This window comes from Antennarius striatus, chromosome 9, assembly GCF_040054535.1.
Source record: "Antennarius striatus isolate MH-2024 chromosome 9, ASM4005453v1, whole genome shotgun sequence".
Classification (NCBI taxonomy): Eukaryota; Metazoa; Chordata; class Actinopteri; order Lophiiformes; family Antennariidae; genus Antennarius; species Antennarius striatus.
The window spans coordinates 24,941,401-24,960,347 of record NC_090784.1 but is presented as its reverse complement, the minus strand read 5'-3'; the positions used below and the strand labels follow the sequence as shown (position 1 = coordinate 24,960,347).

Sequence of the window (18,947 nt, the reverse complement as noted above, 5' to 3'; positions counted from 1 at the left end):
AAACAAACACAAAGACAAAGACATAAACACACAAAAAACACACAAAAACCTTTAAAGGAGAGAAAATGCAAACAAAAGAACACATTCGTGCTTCGTATTTGACAAACTATTCCGTGGAAAACTACACAACGAACTTATTTCGAAAGACACGTCTTCTTCTTCTCCTATACTGTCAAATCGTCTTGAAGGATCTGTAGTTGTGAAGCCCTCCTCTGGACGTAATGGGTTACTACAACAACATTAAAATAAAGTTACACGTTGCTAGATCGTCAATAGCTTCCGGTTGGGACTACCAAAATACTTTAAATTTGCGGAAATATTACGTGTTTTTCTCCATTTTTTTTCAAATATGACAAACAATGCAACCTTCTCTTTGGTTTTGACCCGGAAATTTGAACCACAACTTTAACACTTTTACACAAGAACCTAATAGATTTTAACAGTTAAAGAATTTCGTCACTTCAAACTGCCTACAAGTCTTAATTTGCGAGGTAATAATCGTTCAAAAATGATGCCAAAACATTAAAAACTTCACCAGTTTTTGGTCGTACTTTTCTCGTGAAATTGAATCAAATACATTTCCTCTTAGATTGATGCTTTTATTTTGAGCTACCACCGGATATGAATGCATATCGGTGACACTGCCTTCCTGTGTCAGCAGCTGTATTAGCTTTACACCAAAACAAACACAAAGACAAAGACATAAACACACAAAAAACACACAAAAACCTTTAAAGGAGAGAAAATGCAAACAAAAGAACACATTCGTGCTTCGTATTTGACAAACTATTCCGTGGAAAACTACACAACGAACTTATTTCGAAAGACACGTCTTCTTCTTCTCCTATACTGTCAAATCGTCTTGAAGGATCTGTAGTTGTGAAGCCCTCCTCTGGACGTAATGGGTTACTACAACAACATTAAAATAAAGTTACACGTTGCTAGATCGTCAATAGCTTCCGGTTGGGACTACCAAAGTACTTTAAATATGCGGAAATAACGTGTTTTTCCCCATTTTTTTTTTCAAATATGACACACAATGCAACCCTCTCTTTGGTTTTGACCCGGAAATTTGAACCACAACTTTAACACTTTTACACAAGAACCTAATAGATTTTGACAATTAAAGAATTTCTTCACTTCAAACTGCCTACAAGTCTTAATTTGCACGGTAACAATCGTTCAAAAATGATGTCAAAACATTAAAAACTTTTCACCAGTTTTTGGTCGTACTTTTCTCGTGAAATTGAATCAAATACATTTCCTCTTAGATTGATGCTTTTATTTTGAGCTTCCACCGGAAATGAATGCATATCCGCGACACTGCCGTTCGCTTGTCAGTAGCCGCATTAGCTTTAAACCAAAACGAACACAAAGACAAAGACATAAACACGGAAATAACACACAAAAACCTTTAAAAGACAGAAAATGCAAACAAAATAACACATTCGTGCTTCGTATTTGACAAACTATTCCGTGGAAAACTACACAACGAACTTATTTTGAAAGACACGTCTTCTTCTTCTCCTATACTGTCAAATCGTCTTGAAGGATCTGTAGTTGTGAAGCCCTCCTCTGGACGTAATGGGTTACTACAACAACATTAAAATAAAGTTACACGTTGCTAGATCGTCATTAGCTTCCGGTTGGGACTACCAAAATACTTTAAATTTGCGGAAATATTACGTGTTTTTCCCCATTTTTTTTCAAATATGACAAACAATGCAACCTTCTCTTTGGTTTTGACCCGGAAATTTGAACCACAACTTTAACACTTTTACACAAGAACCTAATAGATTTTGACAATTAAAGAATTTCTTCACTTCAAACTGCCTACAAGTCTTAATTTGCACGGTAACAATCGTTCAAAAATGATGTCAAAACATTAAAAACTTTTCACCAGTTTTTGGTCGTACTTTTCTCCTGAAATTGAATCAAATACATTTCCTCTTAGATTGATGCTTTTATTTTGAGCTTCCACCGGAAATGAATGCATATCCGCGACACTGCCGTTCGCTTGTCAGTAGCCGCATTAGCTTTAAACCAAAACGAACACAAAGACAAAGACATAAACACGGAAATAACACACAAAAACCTTTAAAAGACAGAAAATGCAAACAAAATAACACATTCGTGCTTCGTATTTGACAAACTATTCCGTGGAAAACTACACAACAAACTTATTTCGAAAGACACGTCTTCTTCTTCTCCTATACTGTCAAATCGTCTTGAAGGATCTGTAGTTGTGAAGCCCTCCTCTGGACGTAATGGGTTACTACAACAACATTAAAATAAAGTTACACGTTGCTAGATCGTCATTAGCTTCCGGTTGGGACTACCAAAATACTTTAAATTTGCGGAAATATTACGTGTTTTTCCCCATTTTTTTTCAAATATGACAAACAATGCAACCTTCTCTTTGGTTTTGACCCGGAAATTTGAACCACAACTTTAACACTTTTACACAAGAACCTAATAGATTTTAACAGTTAAAGAATTTCGTCACTTCAAACTGCCTACAAGTCTTAATTTGCGAGGTAATAATCGTTCAAAAATGATGCCAAAACATTAAAAACTTCACCAGTTTTTGGTCGTACTTTTCTCGTGAAATTGAATCAAATACATTTCCTCTTAGATTGATGCTTTTATTTTGAGCTACCACCGGATATGAATGCATATCGGTGACACTGCCTTCCTGTGTCAGCAGCTGTATTAGCTTTACACCAAAACAAACACAAAGACAAAGACATAAACACACAAAAAACACACAAAAACCTTTAAAGGAGAGAAAATGCAAACAAAAGAACACATTCGTGCTTCGTATTTGACAAACTATTCCGTGGAAAACTACACAACGAACTTATTTCGAAAGACACGTCTTCTTCTTCTCCTATACTGTCAAATCGTCTTGAAGGATCTGTAGTTGTGAAGCCCTCCTCTGGACGTAATGGGTTACTACAACAACATTAAAATAAAGTTACACGTTGCTAGATCGTCAATAGCTTCCGGTTGGGACTACCAAAGTACTTTAAATATGCGGAAATAACGTGTTTTTCCCCATTTTTTTTTTTTCAAATATGACACACAATGCAACCCTCTCTTTGGTTTTGACCCGGAAATTTGAACCACAACTTTAACACTTTTACACAAGAACCTAATAGATTTTGACAATTAAAGAATTTCTTCACTTCAAACTGCCTACAAGTCTTAATTTGCACGGTAACAATCGTTCAAAAATGATGTCAAAACATTAAAAACTTTTCACCAGTTTTTGGTCGTACTTTTCTCGTGAAATTGAATCAAATACATTTCCTCTTAGATTGATGCTTTTATTTTGAGCTTCCACCGGAAATGAATGCATATCCGCGACACTGCCGTTCGCTTGTCAGTAGCCGCATTAGCTTTAAACCAAAACGAACACAAAGACAAAGACATAAACACGGAAATAACACACAAAAACCTTTAAAAGACAGAAAATGCAAACAAAATAACACATTCGTGCTTCGTATTTGACAAACTATTCCGTGGAAAACTACACAACAAACTTATTTCGAAAGACACGTCTTCTTCTTCTCCTATACTGTCAAATCGTCTTGAAGGATCTGTAGTTGTGAAGCCCTCCTCTGGACGTAATGGGTTACTACAACAACATTAAAATAAAGTTACACGTTGCTAGATCGTCATTAGCTTCCGGTTGGGACTACCAAAATACTTTAAATTTGCGGAAATATTACGTGTTTTTCCCCATTTTTTTTCAAATATGACAAACGATGCAACCTTCTCTTTGGTTTTGACCCGGAAATTTGAACCACAACTTTAACACTTTTACACAAGAACCTAATAGATTTTGACAGTTAAAGAATTTCGTCACTTCAAACTGCCTACAAGTCTTAATTTGCGAGGTAATAATCGTTCAAAAATGATGCCAAAACATTAAAAACTTCACCAGTTTTTGGTCGTACTTTTCTCGTGAAATTGAATCAAATACATTTCCTCTTAGATTGATGCTTTTATTTTGAGCTACCACCGGATATGAATGCATATCGGTGACACTGCCTTCCTGTGTCAGCAGCTGTATTAGCTTTACACCAAAACAAACACAAAGACAAAGACATAAACACACAAAAAACACACAAAAACCTTTAAAGGAGAGAAAATGCAAACAAAAGAACACATTCGTGCTTCGTATTTGACAAACTATTCCGTGGAAAACTACACAACGAACTTATTTCGAAAGACACGTCTTCTTCTTCTCCTATACTGTCAAATCGTCTTGAAGGATCTGTAGTTGTGAAGCCCTCCTCTGGACGTAATGGGTTACTACAACAACATTAAAATAAAGTTACACGTTGCTAGATCGCAATAGCTTCCGGTTGGGACTACCAAAGTACTTTAAATATGCGGAAATAACGTGTTTTTCCCCATTTTTTTTTTTTCAAATATGACACACAATGCAACCCTCTCTTTGGTTTTGACCCGGAAATTTGAACCACAACTTTAACACTTTTACACAAGAACCTAATAGATTTTGACAATTAAAGAATTTCTTCACTTCAAACTGCCTACAAGTCTTAATTTGCACGGTAACAATCGTTCAAAAATGATGTCAAAACATTAAAAACTTTTCACCAGTTTTTGGTCGTACTTTTCTCGTGAAATTGAATCAAATACATTTCCTCTTAGATTGATGCTTTTATTTTGAGCTTCCACCGGAAATGAATGCATATCCGCGACACTGCCGTTCGCTTGTCAGTAGCCGCATTAGCTTTAAACCAAAACGAACACAAAGACAAAGACATAAACACGGAAATAACACACAAAAACCTTTAAAAGACAGAAAATGCAAACAAAATAACACATTCGTGCTTCGTATTTGACAAACTATTCCGTGGAAAACTACACAACAAACTTATTTCGAAAGACACGTCTTCTTCTTCTCCTATACTGTCAAATCGTCTTGAAGGATCTGTAGTTGTGAAGCCCTCCTCTGGACGTAATGGGTTACTACAACAACATTAAAATAAAGTTACACGTTGCTAGATCGTCATTAGCTTCCGGTTGGGACTACCAAAATACTTTAAATTTGCGGAAATATTACGTGTTTTTCCCCATTTTTTTTCAAATATGACAAACAATGCAACCTTCTCTTTGGTTTTGACCCGGAAATTTGAACCACAACTTTAACACTTTTACACAAGAACCTAATAGATTTTGACAATTAAAGAATTTCTTCACTTCAAACTGCCTACAAGTCTTAATTTGCGAGGTAATAATCGTTCAAAAATGATGTCAAAACATTAAAAACTTTTCACCAGTTTTTGGTCGTACTTTTCTCGTGAAATTGAATCAAATACATTTCCTCTTAGATTGATGCTTTTATTTTGAGCTACCACCGGATATGAATGCATATCGGTGACACTGCCTTCCTGTGTCAGCAGCTGTATTAGCTTTACACCAAAACAAACACAAAGACAAAGACATAAACACACAAAAAACACACAAAAACCTTTAAAGGAGAGAAAATGCAAACAAAAGAACACATTCGTGCTTCGTATTTGACAAACTATTCCGTGGAAAACTACACAACAAACTTATTTCGAAAGACACGTCTTCTTCTTCTCCTATACTGTCAAATCGTCTTGAAGGATCTGTAGTTGCGATGCCCTCCTCTGGACGTAATGGGTTACTACAACAACATTAAAGTTACACGTTGCTAGATCGTCATTAGCTTCCGGTTGGGACTACCAAAATAGTTTAAATTTGCGGAAATATTTCGTGTTTGTCCCCATTTTTTTCAAATATTACAAACAATGCCACCTTCTCTTTGGTTTTGACCAAGAAATTTAAACCACAACTTTAACACTTTCACACAAGAACCTAATAGATTTTGACAATTAAAGAATTTATTCACTTCAAACTGCCTACAAGTCCTAATTTGCAGGGTAATAATCGTTCAAAAATGATGTCAAAACATTAAAAACTTTTCACTAGTTTTTGGTCGTACTTTTCTCCTCAAATTGAGTCAAATACATTTCCTCTTAGATTGATGTACTGTACCAGTGGTTCACATCCAACATGAACTGTTATTTGTAGGAGACATGATTGGATTTATGGGTATTTTGTAGGTCTTATGATGGTGTAAACACCGTGTTGTTGTTGTTGTTGTTTGTGATGTTGTTTGTGTGATCATATTAATGAGGGAATAAGTGGGTCAAATGGATGTGGCCGTGAATGTTAATACAGGTGAAGTAGGACGTTAAGAAAGTTCTTGAAGACGTTTCGTCTCTAATCAAAGAGACTTCTTCAGTTCTGAACTGAAGAAGTGGACTGACTTAATCAGCTTTGGATCACCATGACCTGGATAACTGAAAACCTACACAGAGAACCATACAGGTGAAGTAGGGGCACCTGCTCACCTGTGTGGAGAGGGGGTGAGCGGGGCAGCTGGATTTTTGTTGACCGCAACACAACGCTATTTCCGCTCTTATCACTGCACTATTTTCTGTGATCACTACGATTATGAGTTTGTGCAGTTTCAGGAGTTGATTATTCTTTTTCGTTAATAAGGAGTTATTAGTTGGGCAGTGATTTTTCCTCGAAGCACGTCCGACAAAGGAAGGCTCCGGCATCAGCCTCTCAGAGACTCTTTGGTTTTTGAAGTCACTACCAGTTGTGTTTCTGAGGATTCATTTTATTGAACAATTTCAACCGTCTCAACTGACCAGTGTGAATAAAGCTCAAAGCTGAATATTTCAGAAGAATCACAGCGAACATGAAGGAGAAGAGGGACCAAAACAAGAAACTAGATTTAATATTTAAATAGAAGTCCTGACACCAGTGAACCTAGACATGAGGGTCAGACCGGATGGATTAGAACCGGTTCTATCTGAAGTCCTGACAGGAAGAAAAGGTCCTGGATCACACAGTGTTACAGTCAAGGATCACCCAACACTAACCAAAACTGTGATCCCATCAGATACCCATAACCCCATCAGCTAATCCTCACCCAAACCCTTACCATAGCTCCCATCAGCTAACCATATAAGCTAACCCTAACCCTGTCCCGCTCAGCTAATCATAAACCCATTAACCAACACCAACTCAAACCCACCCCTATCAGTTAACCCAAGCCCCATCAGCCAATCCCAACCCTATCAGCTGACCTTAACCTCACCCAAACAATATCAGTTAACCCTAACCCAAACAGTAACAAGATCAGCTCACCCTAGCCCCAACCTGTAACCCCAAGCCCTAACCCTAACCTCTGACGCTTTGGAAACAAGAGCTTATATCCTAGCTAATTAAAGGTGTCAAACATGTTAGAGGTTCTGGAGATAAAGTCAGAGAGGCCAGACTGAGATGGTTTGGACATGTCCAGAGGAGAGATAGTGAATATATTGGTAGAAGGATGCTGAGTTGTGAACTGCCAGGCAGGAGGCCTAGAGGAAGACCAAAGAGGAGGTTTATGGATGTAGTGAAAGAGGACATGAAGGTAGTTGGTGTGAGAGAAGAGGATGAGAAGACAGGGTTAGATGGAGGACACTGATTGGCTGTGGAGACCCAGAAGGGAAAAGCCCAAAGGAGGAGAAGAATTACAGGTGTCAAACAAGATGTTACAAGTCCATTAATTTTTTACTTACGTAATTTCACAAAAGAAATACAGTATATATCACACATCTAGACAGATAAAAGTACTTCAAAGTAGTTTGGCTGGGGGCGGGGGGCCGGGGGGAAGAAGGTCTTCTCTCTGGAAACGTGACAACAGGCGAGCCCAGAAGCGCTTCTTCCTCTTCGACTTCTTTTTCTGGAGCTCCTGAGAAGAAAGAGACGTCACAGCCATTGTAACATTACCAAATAGTCATGACAAAATTAATAAATAGTCATAGCAACATTATCAGATTGTCTGTTACTATTTTAAATATTGCTGTGACTGACAGACAGACAGATACTTTATTAATCCCAGAGGAAATTGCACATATCCACTGCTCAGGTGTTATATAATGAATAAATACTGAATAAACACCAGGAGAAAAAGAAACACTGACACCACAGGACATACCACAGGACATACCACAGGACATACCACAGGACATACCACAGGACATACCACAGGACATACCACAGGACATACCACAGGACATACCACAGGACATACCACAGGACATACCACAGGACATACCACAGGACATACCACAGGACATACCACAGGACATACCACAGGACATACCACAGGACATACACTACACTAACAGACACATGTAGCCTTAACAGGACATATACTAAACTATAACTAAAATATAAACAATATAAAATTAAAATATAAACAGTACAACATTAAATAAAATCTGTTCAACCCCATGCTGACCTCGCCACCTCCCCCCCACTCCTCCTGAGAGAGTCATTGAACCCCCTGATGGCACGAAGGAGGACCTCAGCCTCTCTGTGGAGGCGCTGTGTGACAGCAGTCTGCCGCTGAAGATGCTTCTCTGCTGGGAGAAGGTGGTGTGTAGGGGGGGCTGGTGTTGTTCATGATAGTCTTAACTTTAGACATGGTCCTGCTCTCCAGAAGCGTCTCCACAGAGTCCAGGCTCAGACCGACCACTGAGCCGCTCTGATGATGAGTCTGTTCAGACGGTCCATATCTCTTTTCCTGGCAGTGACGGGACCCTCCTCAGCTGCAGACTGAGGTTGAACAATCGCTGCAGGGGGTCCCCTAGTTCCAAACCACAGGCTTGGAGGAGTCTTGGGGAGACCTTATCCAGTCCAGCCGCTTATAGGGACGGAGCCTCCTCAGCGTTGTCGTCACCAGGTCTGCAGTGATGACGGTCTCGGTCGTGGTGGGAGCAGGAGGACGTGGCGAGGTTGGAAGTCCAGTGGTTGAGGTGGTAGCAACATTATCAAATAGTCATAGCAACTGAACATTCAAACCCCTTAAAGAACTGAAGACTTGTGACTCTAGAACAAGAAGGCTCACCTGTGGCAGGATGTCGTCCTGTTCAGAGGAGTGGACCTCCATCTCCTTCTGCACCTCCTCTCTCACATCAACTAGCTGCTTCTCCACCTGGTCCTTCTGTTCAGCCAGCTGCTTCTCCACCTGGTCCTTCTGTTCAGCCAGCTTCTTCTCCATCTGCTCTGTCTGCTCAACCAGCTTCTTCTCCATCTGCTCTGTCTGCTCAACCAGCTTCTTCTCCAGCTCAACCAGCTTCTTCTCCAGCTCAACCAGCTTCTTCTCCAGCTCAACCAGCTGCTCCTCCATCTGCTCCTTCTGCTCAGCCAGATAACCAGTAATATTGTGAGGGGGCGTGAAGGTGGGACAAGTGAGGATGGTGGCAGGGTGGCTGAGAGAGCAGGTGGAGTGATGGGTGAGAGTGGGGCGGCGCCCAGCGAGTTGGGTGAGGTGACGGTTGTGGGGGGTGAGAATGGGGGGCTGACAGATGAACAGGGGGAGGATGGAGAGGTAATGAGTGAAATGGATGAGTTTATGGAGGTGGTAGGTGAACTGGGTGAGAAAGGTACACTGGGTGAGACTAAGGTGGTGACAGGTGCAGTGGGTGAGAATAGGAGGGAGACTGGTGATGAAAATGAGAATGTTGAGACAGGAAACCAGACAGGTACTGAAGATATCACAGACGACCATTCGTCTGGATGGATTCCTGTTCCGACCAGGCGGCGCGGTGAGCGGAAGAATGTTTTAAAGCTGGCCGGATTGAGGTCCCACCGAGTGTTCCAGACAGTAGTGACAGTGATGATTGTACGTCTGATTGCAGTGACTTATCTCCTACTCCAGTCACTGCCAGTCAACAGCACGATTTGTACCCTGAAAGAATGTTTAAATTGTTTTTACAACAAACTAAAGGCATGAAAGGTCTGAATCTAGAACAGTTTTTCCCTGATAAATTATTTTTTTATAATTCGGCAAAACAACTTATTAAAAACAGAGCCACATCAGAACTCAGTGACCAAGAGATATACCGACTCAAAAAAAATGAGTAAAGTCCGTAAACAACAGCTTTTAATTTTGCTTTTATTATTTTTCCTATTTAGTTATTTTAAGGTCCCTTCAACTTTCCCCTCATCATGGATTCTTTTAGAGAGGGGACGTTAAACGTAAATGGAGCCAGAGAAGAAAGGAAAAGGGCTCTGGTCTTTGACACAGCAAGGAGGAAAACTATTGATGTTCTGTTTCTACAAGAAACACACAGCGACGAGAACAATGAGGTGGACTGGATGAAGGAGTGGGAAGGACAGGTGGTCCTGAGCCTCAACACCACGCTGAGTGGTGGGGTGGGCTTCCTGTTCTCTAGAACCTTTAACCCAACATCTCTAGAGATCGAGCGGGGGCTACAACTGTGGAGGCAAAGACTCTCCGGGAAGGAGAGAAGCCTCCTCCTGGACTAAAGTACAGGGACTGTGCCAGACAATAAAGATCCTTTCCCTGAGGTCCACATCAGTCCCTGTTTGGAGAACTGGAGGGTCCTCTGAACGACAGATCAGCCTGCACACGGCCAACAAAGAAATACTGTACAGACAATGTGTAAAAGTGAACAAGAAAGACCTGTGTGACAGAGCCCCCACTACCTGGGCCAACAGGATGACGGGAAATGGACCTGACCTACAGTGGAGACTTCTGTACAAACCTCCCCTCAAGACAAAACCATCCGACCTCCAGTGGAGACTTTTACATGGTGCCATCGGTTCCAATGCTTTACCTCTGTTTTTAACCCTGCGGTGTCCAGCCAGTGTCCCCTCTGTCCCCTTCAGGAGACAGTCTGTCATGCTTAGAGAACTGGAGGGTCCTCTCCTCGGACATGAACGACAGATCAGCCTGCACACGGCCAACAAAAAAATACTGTACAAACAATGCGTAAAAGTGATCAACAAGAAAAACCTGTGTAACAGAGCACCTACTACCTGGGCCAACAGGATGAGGGGAAATGGACCTGACCCGCAGTGGAGACTTCTGTACAAACCTCCCCTCAAGAAAAAACCATCCGACCTCCAGTGGAGACTTTTACATGGTGCCATCGGTTCCAATGCTTTTGTCTGTTTTTGCCCCTGCGGTGTCCAGCCAGTGTCCCTTCTGTCCCCTTCAGGAGACAGTCTTTCATACTTTCAGTGAGTGTGGGAGACTTGCAGTGCTCTTCACTCTTCTAACGAATGTTTTTAACTTGTTCAATGAAAACTTTAGTATCAGGAAATCCATCTACGGTTCTGGGTACAATAGATCGAATCAGAGAAAGTGGCAGCTTTTACATTTTATTTCTGGGGAGGCAAAACTCACAATTTCTGTGACCAGGAAGAGGAGAACTGAAAACAATACCGCTCAAGAAGCAGCTACTGTTTTTTGCTGTAACATCAGATGTCGCTTAAAACTAGAATTTGGTTTCTATAAATTGACAAAAGACCTGAATAACTTTAGGAACATCTGGTGTTACAAAAATGTCCTATGCACTTTAGTTGATGACCACCTCACTTTTGCAAACTTCCTGTTATAATGCATTAATTTTTATATTGTATTTCCCTTTGTTTCTTGGTGTTTAATGTTTTTGAGTGTTTAGTGTTTTTGAAATTTCATCTAATGAAAAATTGTAAAATGTTCTAAATGTTAAATGTGATTGAAGTTTGTTTGGAAAAGATCTTCTGAGGCACTTAAATGCTTTCATCTAATGTAAAACTGCAAAATGTTTGAATGAGATTAAAGTGTTTTTGCAAAAATAAAAAATAAAAAAATCTTCTTCGTCTTGGACTGTACCAGACAGCAAAGATCCTTTCCCAGAGGTCCACATCAGTCCCCTGTTTGGAGAACTGGAGGGTCCTCTCCTCGGAGATGAACGACAGATCATCCTGCACACGGCCAACAAAAAAATACTGTACAGACAATGTGTAAAAGTGATCAACAAGAAAAACCTGTGTAACAGAGCACCTACTACCTGGGCCAACAAGATGACGGGAAATGGACCTGACCCGCAGTGGAGACTTCTGTACAAACCTCCCCTCAAGAAAAAAACAGCCGACCTCCAGTGGAGGATTTTGCATGGTGCCATCGGTTCCAATGCTTTTGTCTCTGTTTTTGCCCCTGCGGTGTCCAGCCAGTGTCCCTTCTGTCCCCTTCAGGAGACAGTCTTTCATACTTTCAGTGAGTGTGGGAGACTTCAGTGCTCTTCACTCTTCTAACGAATGTTTTTAACTTGTTCAATGAAAACTTTAGTATCAGGAAATTCATCTACGGTGCTGGGTACAATAGATCGAATCAGAGAAAGTGGTAGCTTTTAAATTTTATTTCTGGGGAGGCAAAACTTGCAATTCATGTGACCAGGAAGAGGAGAACTGAAAACAATACCGCTCAAGAAGCAGCTACTGTTTTTTGCTGTAACATCAGATGTCGCTTAAAACTAGAATTTGGTTTCTATAAATTGACAAAAGACCTGAATAACTTTAGGAACATCTGGTGTTACAAAAATGTCCTATGCACTTTAGTTGATGACCACCTCACTTTTGCAAACTTCCTGTTATAATGCACTAATTCTTATATTGTATTTCCCTTTGTTTCTTGGTGTTTAATGTTTTTGAGTGTTTAGTGTTTTTGAAATTTCATCTAATGAAAAATTGTAAAATGTTCTAAATGTTCTAAATGTTCTAAATTTTCTAAATGTTCTAAATGTTCTAAATGTTCTAAATGTTAAATGTGATTGAAGTTTGTTTGGAAAAGATGTTCTGAGGCACTTAAATGCTTTCATCTAATGTAAAACTGCAAAATGTTTCAATGAGATTAAAGTGTTTTTGCAAAAATCAAAAAAATCTTCTTCGTCTTCTTCGTCTTCTTCGTCTTCTTCGTCTTCTTCGTCTTCTTCGTCTTCTTCGTCTTCTTCGTCTTCTTCGTCTTCTTCTTCAAAAATCTTCTTCTTCTTCTTCTTCTGTGTTTTAAGTCCTGTACTTTGAATATGAATGGAGCATATACAACATGGAGACAGGAGACTCTGTTTTTAGTTTGATAAATGTTAGTTTTCTTCATTCAGGAATGTTTTTGATGTGAATTTCTTTTTGTGTGAATCTCTTTTGGTTTTGTGTCAGTGTGATTATCTTCTAATTTGGCTTTTATGAATAAATGTATTTTTTAAAAATCAAAGAAATCTCTTTCTGCTCAGAAAGCTGCTTCTCCATCTGGTCCTTCTGCTAAACCAGAGATCTGGTAAAGGGTTCCTCATTCTTGGTGAGCATCTCCATTAGTTGCTCCTCTCTCTTGACGGCCACCCCCTGCTGGCGCTCCATTGCCAGCTTTGTGTCTTGCAGCTCGTACAAGGTGTCCCTGTATTTTCTGGTACGCTGGTTGGCCATCGTGAGTTCCAGCTCTTTCTTCTCCAGAAGGTCGTTGAGCCGGGTCACCTCCTTCTTGTGCTCCTGAAGTATCTTCTCCTGCCTTTCTGTCTGGGAGTGGAGGCTCTTTCGTATTTCACCTGGAGGGCACGTAGCCTGCCATCAACAGCAGTGATGTTCTGACTCCCCTCCGCTATCTGCTCCTGTGCCCCGCCCAGGTTCTCGGCTGTGGGCGTTACATTTTCATCCTTTACAGGTGTGGAAGAAGTGAATGATTACAGTTTTAGGAAGATAACACAAAGTCAGTCAGCAGTCGTTGGACTTGTGGAGAACTGCAGCACATGAACGTAACAAGTCAAATGAGAGGCAGGTGAAGTAAATACTAGAACGTTTTCGGTGGAAGGTCTCCTACCCTCTGGAGCATTCTTCTGTTCCTCCTCCTGGCTCTGCTGTTCGTCTCTGGGGGGCGACAGAGGCTGCTGACGGGATCAGCTGTTCACGAGAGTCATGTCAGTGAAGAAGAACTGCATGTTAATGACGTGTCACATGTTAATGATGTCATCCAACTGGAAAATAACCAGTTTAATTTTGAAGGATGTTTGTTAGTTTGTTTCTTAGCACAATTACCATTATCCACGTTATTCAGCACCATTATTCCACAATCAATCACACATCTGACATTGTCCCCTTTCGATAGGTCATTACTAATCAATAAATCAATCAAATTTTATTTATAAAGCATTTAATCACATTAACAGACATTTCAAAGGTAATAAAGTTGAGACTAACAGGCAAATTTGTGATAAAAAATAAAAACAAACTATTTTTTATTCATTTTCAGAGAAACACCCCTAATATATATACTGTATATGTTACGTTAAATAAATACTAACATATTTAGTTCAGAGGAGAGTTTGTAAAAGTCTAGAGGTGAGGGGGTACTGGAGGTGAGGTGGTTCTGGAGGTGAGGTGGTTCTGGAGGTGAGGTGGTTCTGGAGGTGAGGTGATTCTGGAGGCGAGGTGGTTCTGGAGGTGAGGTGGTTGTGGAGGTGAGGTGATTCTGGAGGTGATGTGGTTCTGGAGGTGATGTGGTTCTGGAGGTGATGTGGTTCTGGAGGTGATGTGGTTCTGGAGGTGAGGTGGTTGTGGAGGTGATGTGGTTCTGGAGGTGGTGTGGTTCTGGAGGTGATGTGGTTCTGGAGGTGAGGTGGTTGTGGAGGTGAGGTGGTTCTGGAGGTGAGGTGGTTGTGGAGGTGAGGTGGTTCTGGAGGTGAGGGGATTCTGGAGGTGAGGTGGTTGTGGAGGTGATGTGTTTCTGGAGGTGAGGTGGTTCTGGAGGTGAGGTGGTTCTGGAGGTGAGGTGGTTGTGTAGGTGAGGTGGTTGTGGAGGTGAGGTGATTCTGGAGGTGAGGTGGTTCTGGAGGTGAGGTGGTTGTGGAGGTTAGGTGATTCTGGAGGTGAGGTGGTTCTGGAGGTGAGGTGGTTGTGGAGGTGAGGTGGTTCTGGAGGTGAGGTGGTTGTGTAGGTGAGGTGGTTGTGGAGGTGAGGTGATTCTGGAGGTGAGGTGGTTCTGGAGGTGAGGTGGTTGTGGAAGTGAGGTGGTTGTGGAGGTGATGTGGTTCTGGAGGTGATGTGGTTCTGGAGGTGAGGTGGTTGTGGAGGTGATGTGTTTCTGGAGGTGAGGTGGTTCTGGAGGTGAGGTGGTTGTGGAGGTGATGTGGTTCTGGAGGTGATGTGGTTCTGGAGTTGATGACTTTGATGACTAAACTGACTTTGATAGACATTAAAGCGTCAAAGCCTTAAAGCGTCAAAGCGTCTCGATGACGTCATAGAGATGATTTGCTGCTTTGCAAACTAACCTTTTAGTGATTGGTCCATACTTATCACATTATACATTTTAGAACTAACGTTAATTGTTTCCACGGTAACCATGGTCATCGGGTTTTGTTCCCTGCTATAAGTGTGCATGCGCAGAAAACACTTGGACACGGGAACCAAGAAGGACGTTTTCCACAGCTAGGGTTGGGGTTAGAGTTACAGACTACAGACTGGGTTTGGGTTAGGGTTACAGACTATAGACTGGGTTAGAGTTACAGACTACAGACTGGGTTAGGGTTAGAGTTACAGACTACAGACTGGGTTAGGGTTACAGACTACAGACTGGGTTTGAGTTAGGGTTACAGACTACAGACTGGGTTAGGGTTAGGGTTACAGACTATAGACTGGGTTAGAGTTACAGACTACAGACTGGGTTAGGGTTAGAGTTACAGACTACAGACTGGGTTAGGGTTACAGACTACAGACTGGGTTTGAGTTAGGGTTACAGACTACAGACTGGGTTAGAGTTAGGGTTACAGACTACAGACTGGGTTAGAGTTACAGACTATAGAGTGGGTTAGGGTTACAGACTACAGACTGGGTTAGGGTTAGAGTTCAGACTGGGTTAGAGTTAGGGTTACAGACTACAGACTGGGTTAGGGATAGAGTTACAGACTACAGACTGGGTTAGGGTTACAGACTACAGACTGGGTTTGGGTTAGGGTTACAGACTGGGTTTGGGTAAGGGTTACAGACTGGGTTTGGGTTAGGGTTACAGACTGGGTTTGGGTAAGGGTTACAGACTGGGTTAGGGTTAGAGTTACACCTCGTGCAGTTACACCTCGTGCAGAGTGATGTTTCCCGAATGTGTGAAATATTAGGGAGGAAGAGGAGGAAGAGGAGGGAGCGTGGACCTGAGTGTTTCTGCAAACATGTGTTCCAGTGATGCTCCTCAGTCAGGGGTGGCTCCGTTCCAAGACTCTGCTGTTCTTCACTTTTTAAGTTCCTCTCTGGACGTTACCTCCAAAATAAAAGCATCTGTGGCAAGTTTCCATATAGAAGGGTCAGAGGGCGTGACCCCAATCATTGGAGAGCCTTTGAGCACACATGCCTATTCAAAGGATGAAAGATCAATGTCATTGTGTTTGTTGGGGATGTTGATGTCCTATAAAAGCCTACTTGTTTCTACGCATTGTTGCAACTAATTATTTCCCTCAAGACTCATTTTTAAGAACATAACCTGAAAGTTTTTTGTTTAAGCTGGGGTGAGTCTTCATAGATGTTCTTGAAAATTAATCAAATCTATTTATATCAATAATGAAATAGAAGCACTACAGATTCAGTCTGAGACATTGAGAACAAGCTGTAATGTTAAAAATATGAAAAAGCTCTTCATCCATCTATCGTCAATGGATCTCAGTTACACCTGGATCCATCAGGAAGCCCTTCTGATTCCATCTGTGAGGCAGGAAGAGGCAGAGGAACGTCTCCACATCCCCACCCCCACTGTAAAATATCTGGAGTTCACAAAGAAGATGAAATAATCATTTCAGAATGAACAGACATGTAACCCTACCCTAACCCCACATCTAGCCGGAGCTGGAATGACATGGAGTCAGGTGACGAAGGCTCCACCCATCCAGAATGAATGAAGAAAAACTTAAAAATCATCTAAAGAATGCCTGTTAACACGAAAGTGATATTACAATGACCTATGAGGGAAAACTACTGGAAACTGCAGAGCTTTATGTTAATCAGACGGATTTTTACCTGGATTTATTTGTATTGCATTATTTTACTGTGTTTATGGACTTTGTAATATTGAAAGATCGATTGTGTATGAGTATGAAAAGTTATAGCGTTGGGCTGGATGTGTTTATTGCGCGTACTTGAAGATTGATAGAAAACTTCCTTGTTTAAGCCTTTTATTTTGAAACGTGTAAACGGAAGTGTGACCGTGTATTGTGAAGGGCTTTACCAACCCGTCCAGCAGCCAGTAGTCATGTTCTCTCATCTCGTAACTTAGCACAGATCCAGCGCATCTCTCCTCTCCGCCTCCTCGCTCCAGTTCGTCGCAATTTTGCGCCACCACCGGGGGTTCCGCCGGAACGCTCGCCGGAGGAAGAGCGCCATGGCCCGCGTGGTGGTCGGAGGGATGCCGGAGGCGGCCGCCGGAGGAGGAGTGATGCTGAAACGAGAGAAAGCCATGCGGAGGAAGCGAAAGGACGTGTTCGTCTTCCTGATGTGCTTCGCGGGGGGGCTGCTGGGGCTCGTCGGGGGGCTCCGGTCTGTGGGTCATAAAGCAGGTGAGGGCAGGTTAACGGTTTGCGGTTAGAGGCGGTTGGAGGCGTTTTCTAGAATGACTTGATTTGTGTCATTTCTATGTTACACGTTCACCAAACGGATCGCTGCATAGAAACCTACAGGAAATATGGAATTTAAAATGTTTGACTAATCATATTGAGATCAATCGTGATTATTTAGCCAGCGAGACCCGAAATAGCTGCAATCAAATGCATGAAGTGCTCATAGTACAGTTGTGTGAAACAGCCCATGAGGCTGAGGGAGTTGGGTTCCTGTAAGGAACAGAACAACAGCTCTCCTTCCAGAGCCCAACATCTGTGAGTAATAACCTCCTACATGGTAGCGCTGCTGCAGCTCCTCTCGCCCAACGGAAATCTTCTTTTCTACCATTTCCTGTTAGCTGCAGTCAGCAGACGACTGATAAGACTCCCGCTTCAGACACCGTCCTCTGGTGTCATCTGACATCTGCAGACTCACCATCAGGTGGGGACGGCCGTCAGGCAGCTTTTAGAGGGAGCTGCTCCAAGTTCAGGCTGTCCCCATTTTTGTGGTTGACGTCACATCGACAGCCACGACGACGTCAAGGTGTGAACAGAGCTGCTTCACCACGCTTCAGGGTGTGAACAGAGCTGCTTCACCACGCTTCAGGGTGTGAACAGAGCTGCTTCACCACGCTTCAGGGTGTGAACAGAGCTGCTTCACCACGCTTCAGGGTGTGAACAGAGCTGCTTCACCACGCTTCAGGGTGTGAACAGAGCTGCTTCACCACGCTTCAGGGTGTGAACAGAGCTGCTTCACCACGCTTCAGGGTGTGAACAGAGCTGCTTCACCACGCTTCAGGGTGTGAACAGAGCTGCTTCACCACGCTTCAGGGTGTGAACAGAGCTGCTTCACCACGCTTCAGGGTGTGAACAGAGCTGCTTCACCAGGCTTCAGGGTGTCAACAGAGCTGCTTGACCGCACTTCAGGGTGTGAACATAGCTGCTTTATCCGTGCTTCAGGATGTGAACAGAGCTTCGTCATCCGTGTTTTAGTGTGTGAACAGAGCTGTTTCATCTTTGCTTCAGGGTGTGAACAGAGCTGTTTCACCACGCTTCAGGGTGTGAACAGAGCTGCTTCACCACGCTTCAGGGTGTGAACAGAGCTGCTTCACCACGCTTCAGGGTGTGAACAGAGCTGATTCACCACGCTTAAGGGTGTGAACGGAGCTGCTTCACCACACTTAAGGGTGTGAACGGAGCTGCTTCACCACTCTTCAGGGTGTGAACAGAGCTGCTTCACCACGCTTCAGGGTGTGAACAGAGCTGCTTCACCACGCTTCAGGGTGTGAACAGAGCTGTTTCACCACGCTTCAGTGTGTGAACAGAGCTGCTTCACCACGCTTCAGGGTGTGAACAGAGCTGATTCACCACGCTTAAGGGTGTGAACGGAGCTGCTTCACCACTCTTCAGGGTGTGAACAGAGCTGCTTCACCACGCTTCAGGGTGTGAACAGAGCTGCCTCATCATTCT

The 18,947-nt window shown here is 42.4% G+C and overlaps 1 protein-coding gene and 1 long non-coding RNA gene across 3 annotated transcripts; both read right to left on the bottom strand.

Moving 5' to 3' along the window:
• Positions 1 to 7,391: 7,391 nt before the first annotated feature.
• Positions 7,392 to 9,981, bottom strand: LOC137601697 (golgin subfamily A member 6-like protein 7). Its single transcript, XM_068324047.1, has 2 exons — positions 8,975 to 9,981; positions 7,392 to 7,813 (listed from the first exon to the last, which is right to left on the bottom strand). Exons 1-2 carry the CDS (start codon positions 9,635 to 9,637, stop codon positions 7,697 to 7,699), a joined length of 780 nt encoding a protein of 259 aa, XP_068180148.1. The 5' UTR covers positions 9,638 to 9,981; the 3' UTR covers positions 7,392 to 7,696.
• Positions 9,982 to 10,980: 999 nt separating this feature from the next.
• On the bottom strand, positions 10,981 to 17,909 carry LOC137601699 (uncharacterized). 2 transcript variants are annotated; one of them, XR_011037085.1, is made up of 5 exons: positions 17,115 to 17,215; positions 16,559 to 16,649; positions 16,047 to 16,243; positions 13,727 to 13,806; positions 10,981 to 13,562 (listed from the first exon to the last, which is right to left on the bottom strand). It is a non-coding gene; the product is annotated as an uncharacterized lncRNA (long non-coding RNA). The 2 variants fall into 2 exon arrangements; XR_011037084.1 differs by adding an exon at positions 17,773 to 17,909 and having other exon boundaries at positions 10,987 to 13,562; positions 16,047 to 16,649; positions 17,115 to 17,420.
• Between the last annotated feature and the right edge of the window lie 1,038 nt (positions 17,910 to 18,947).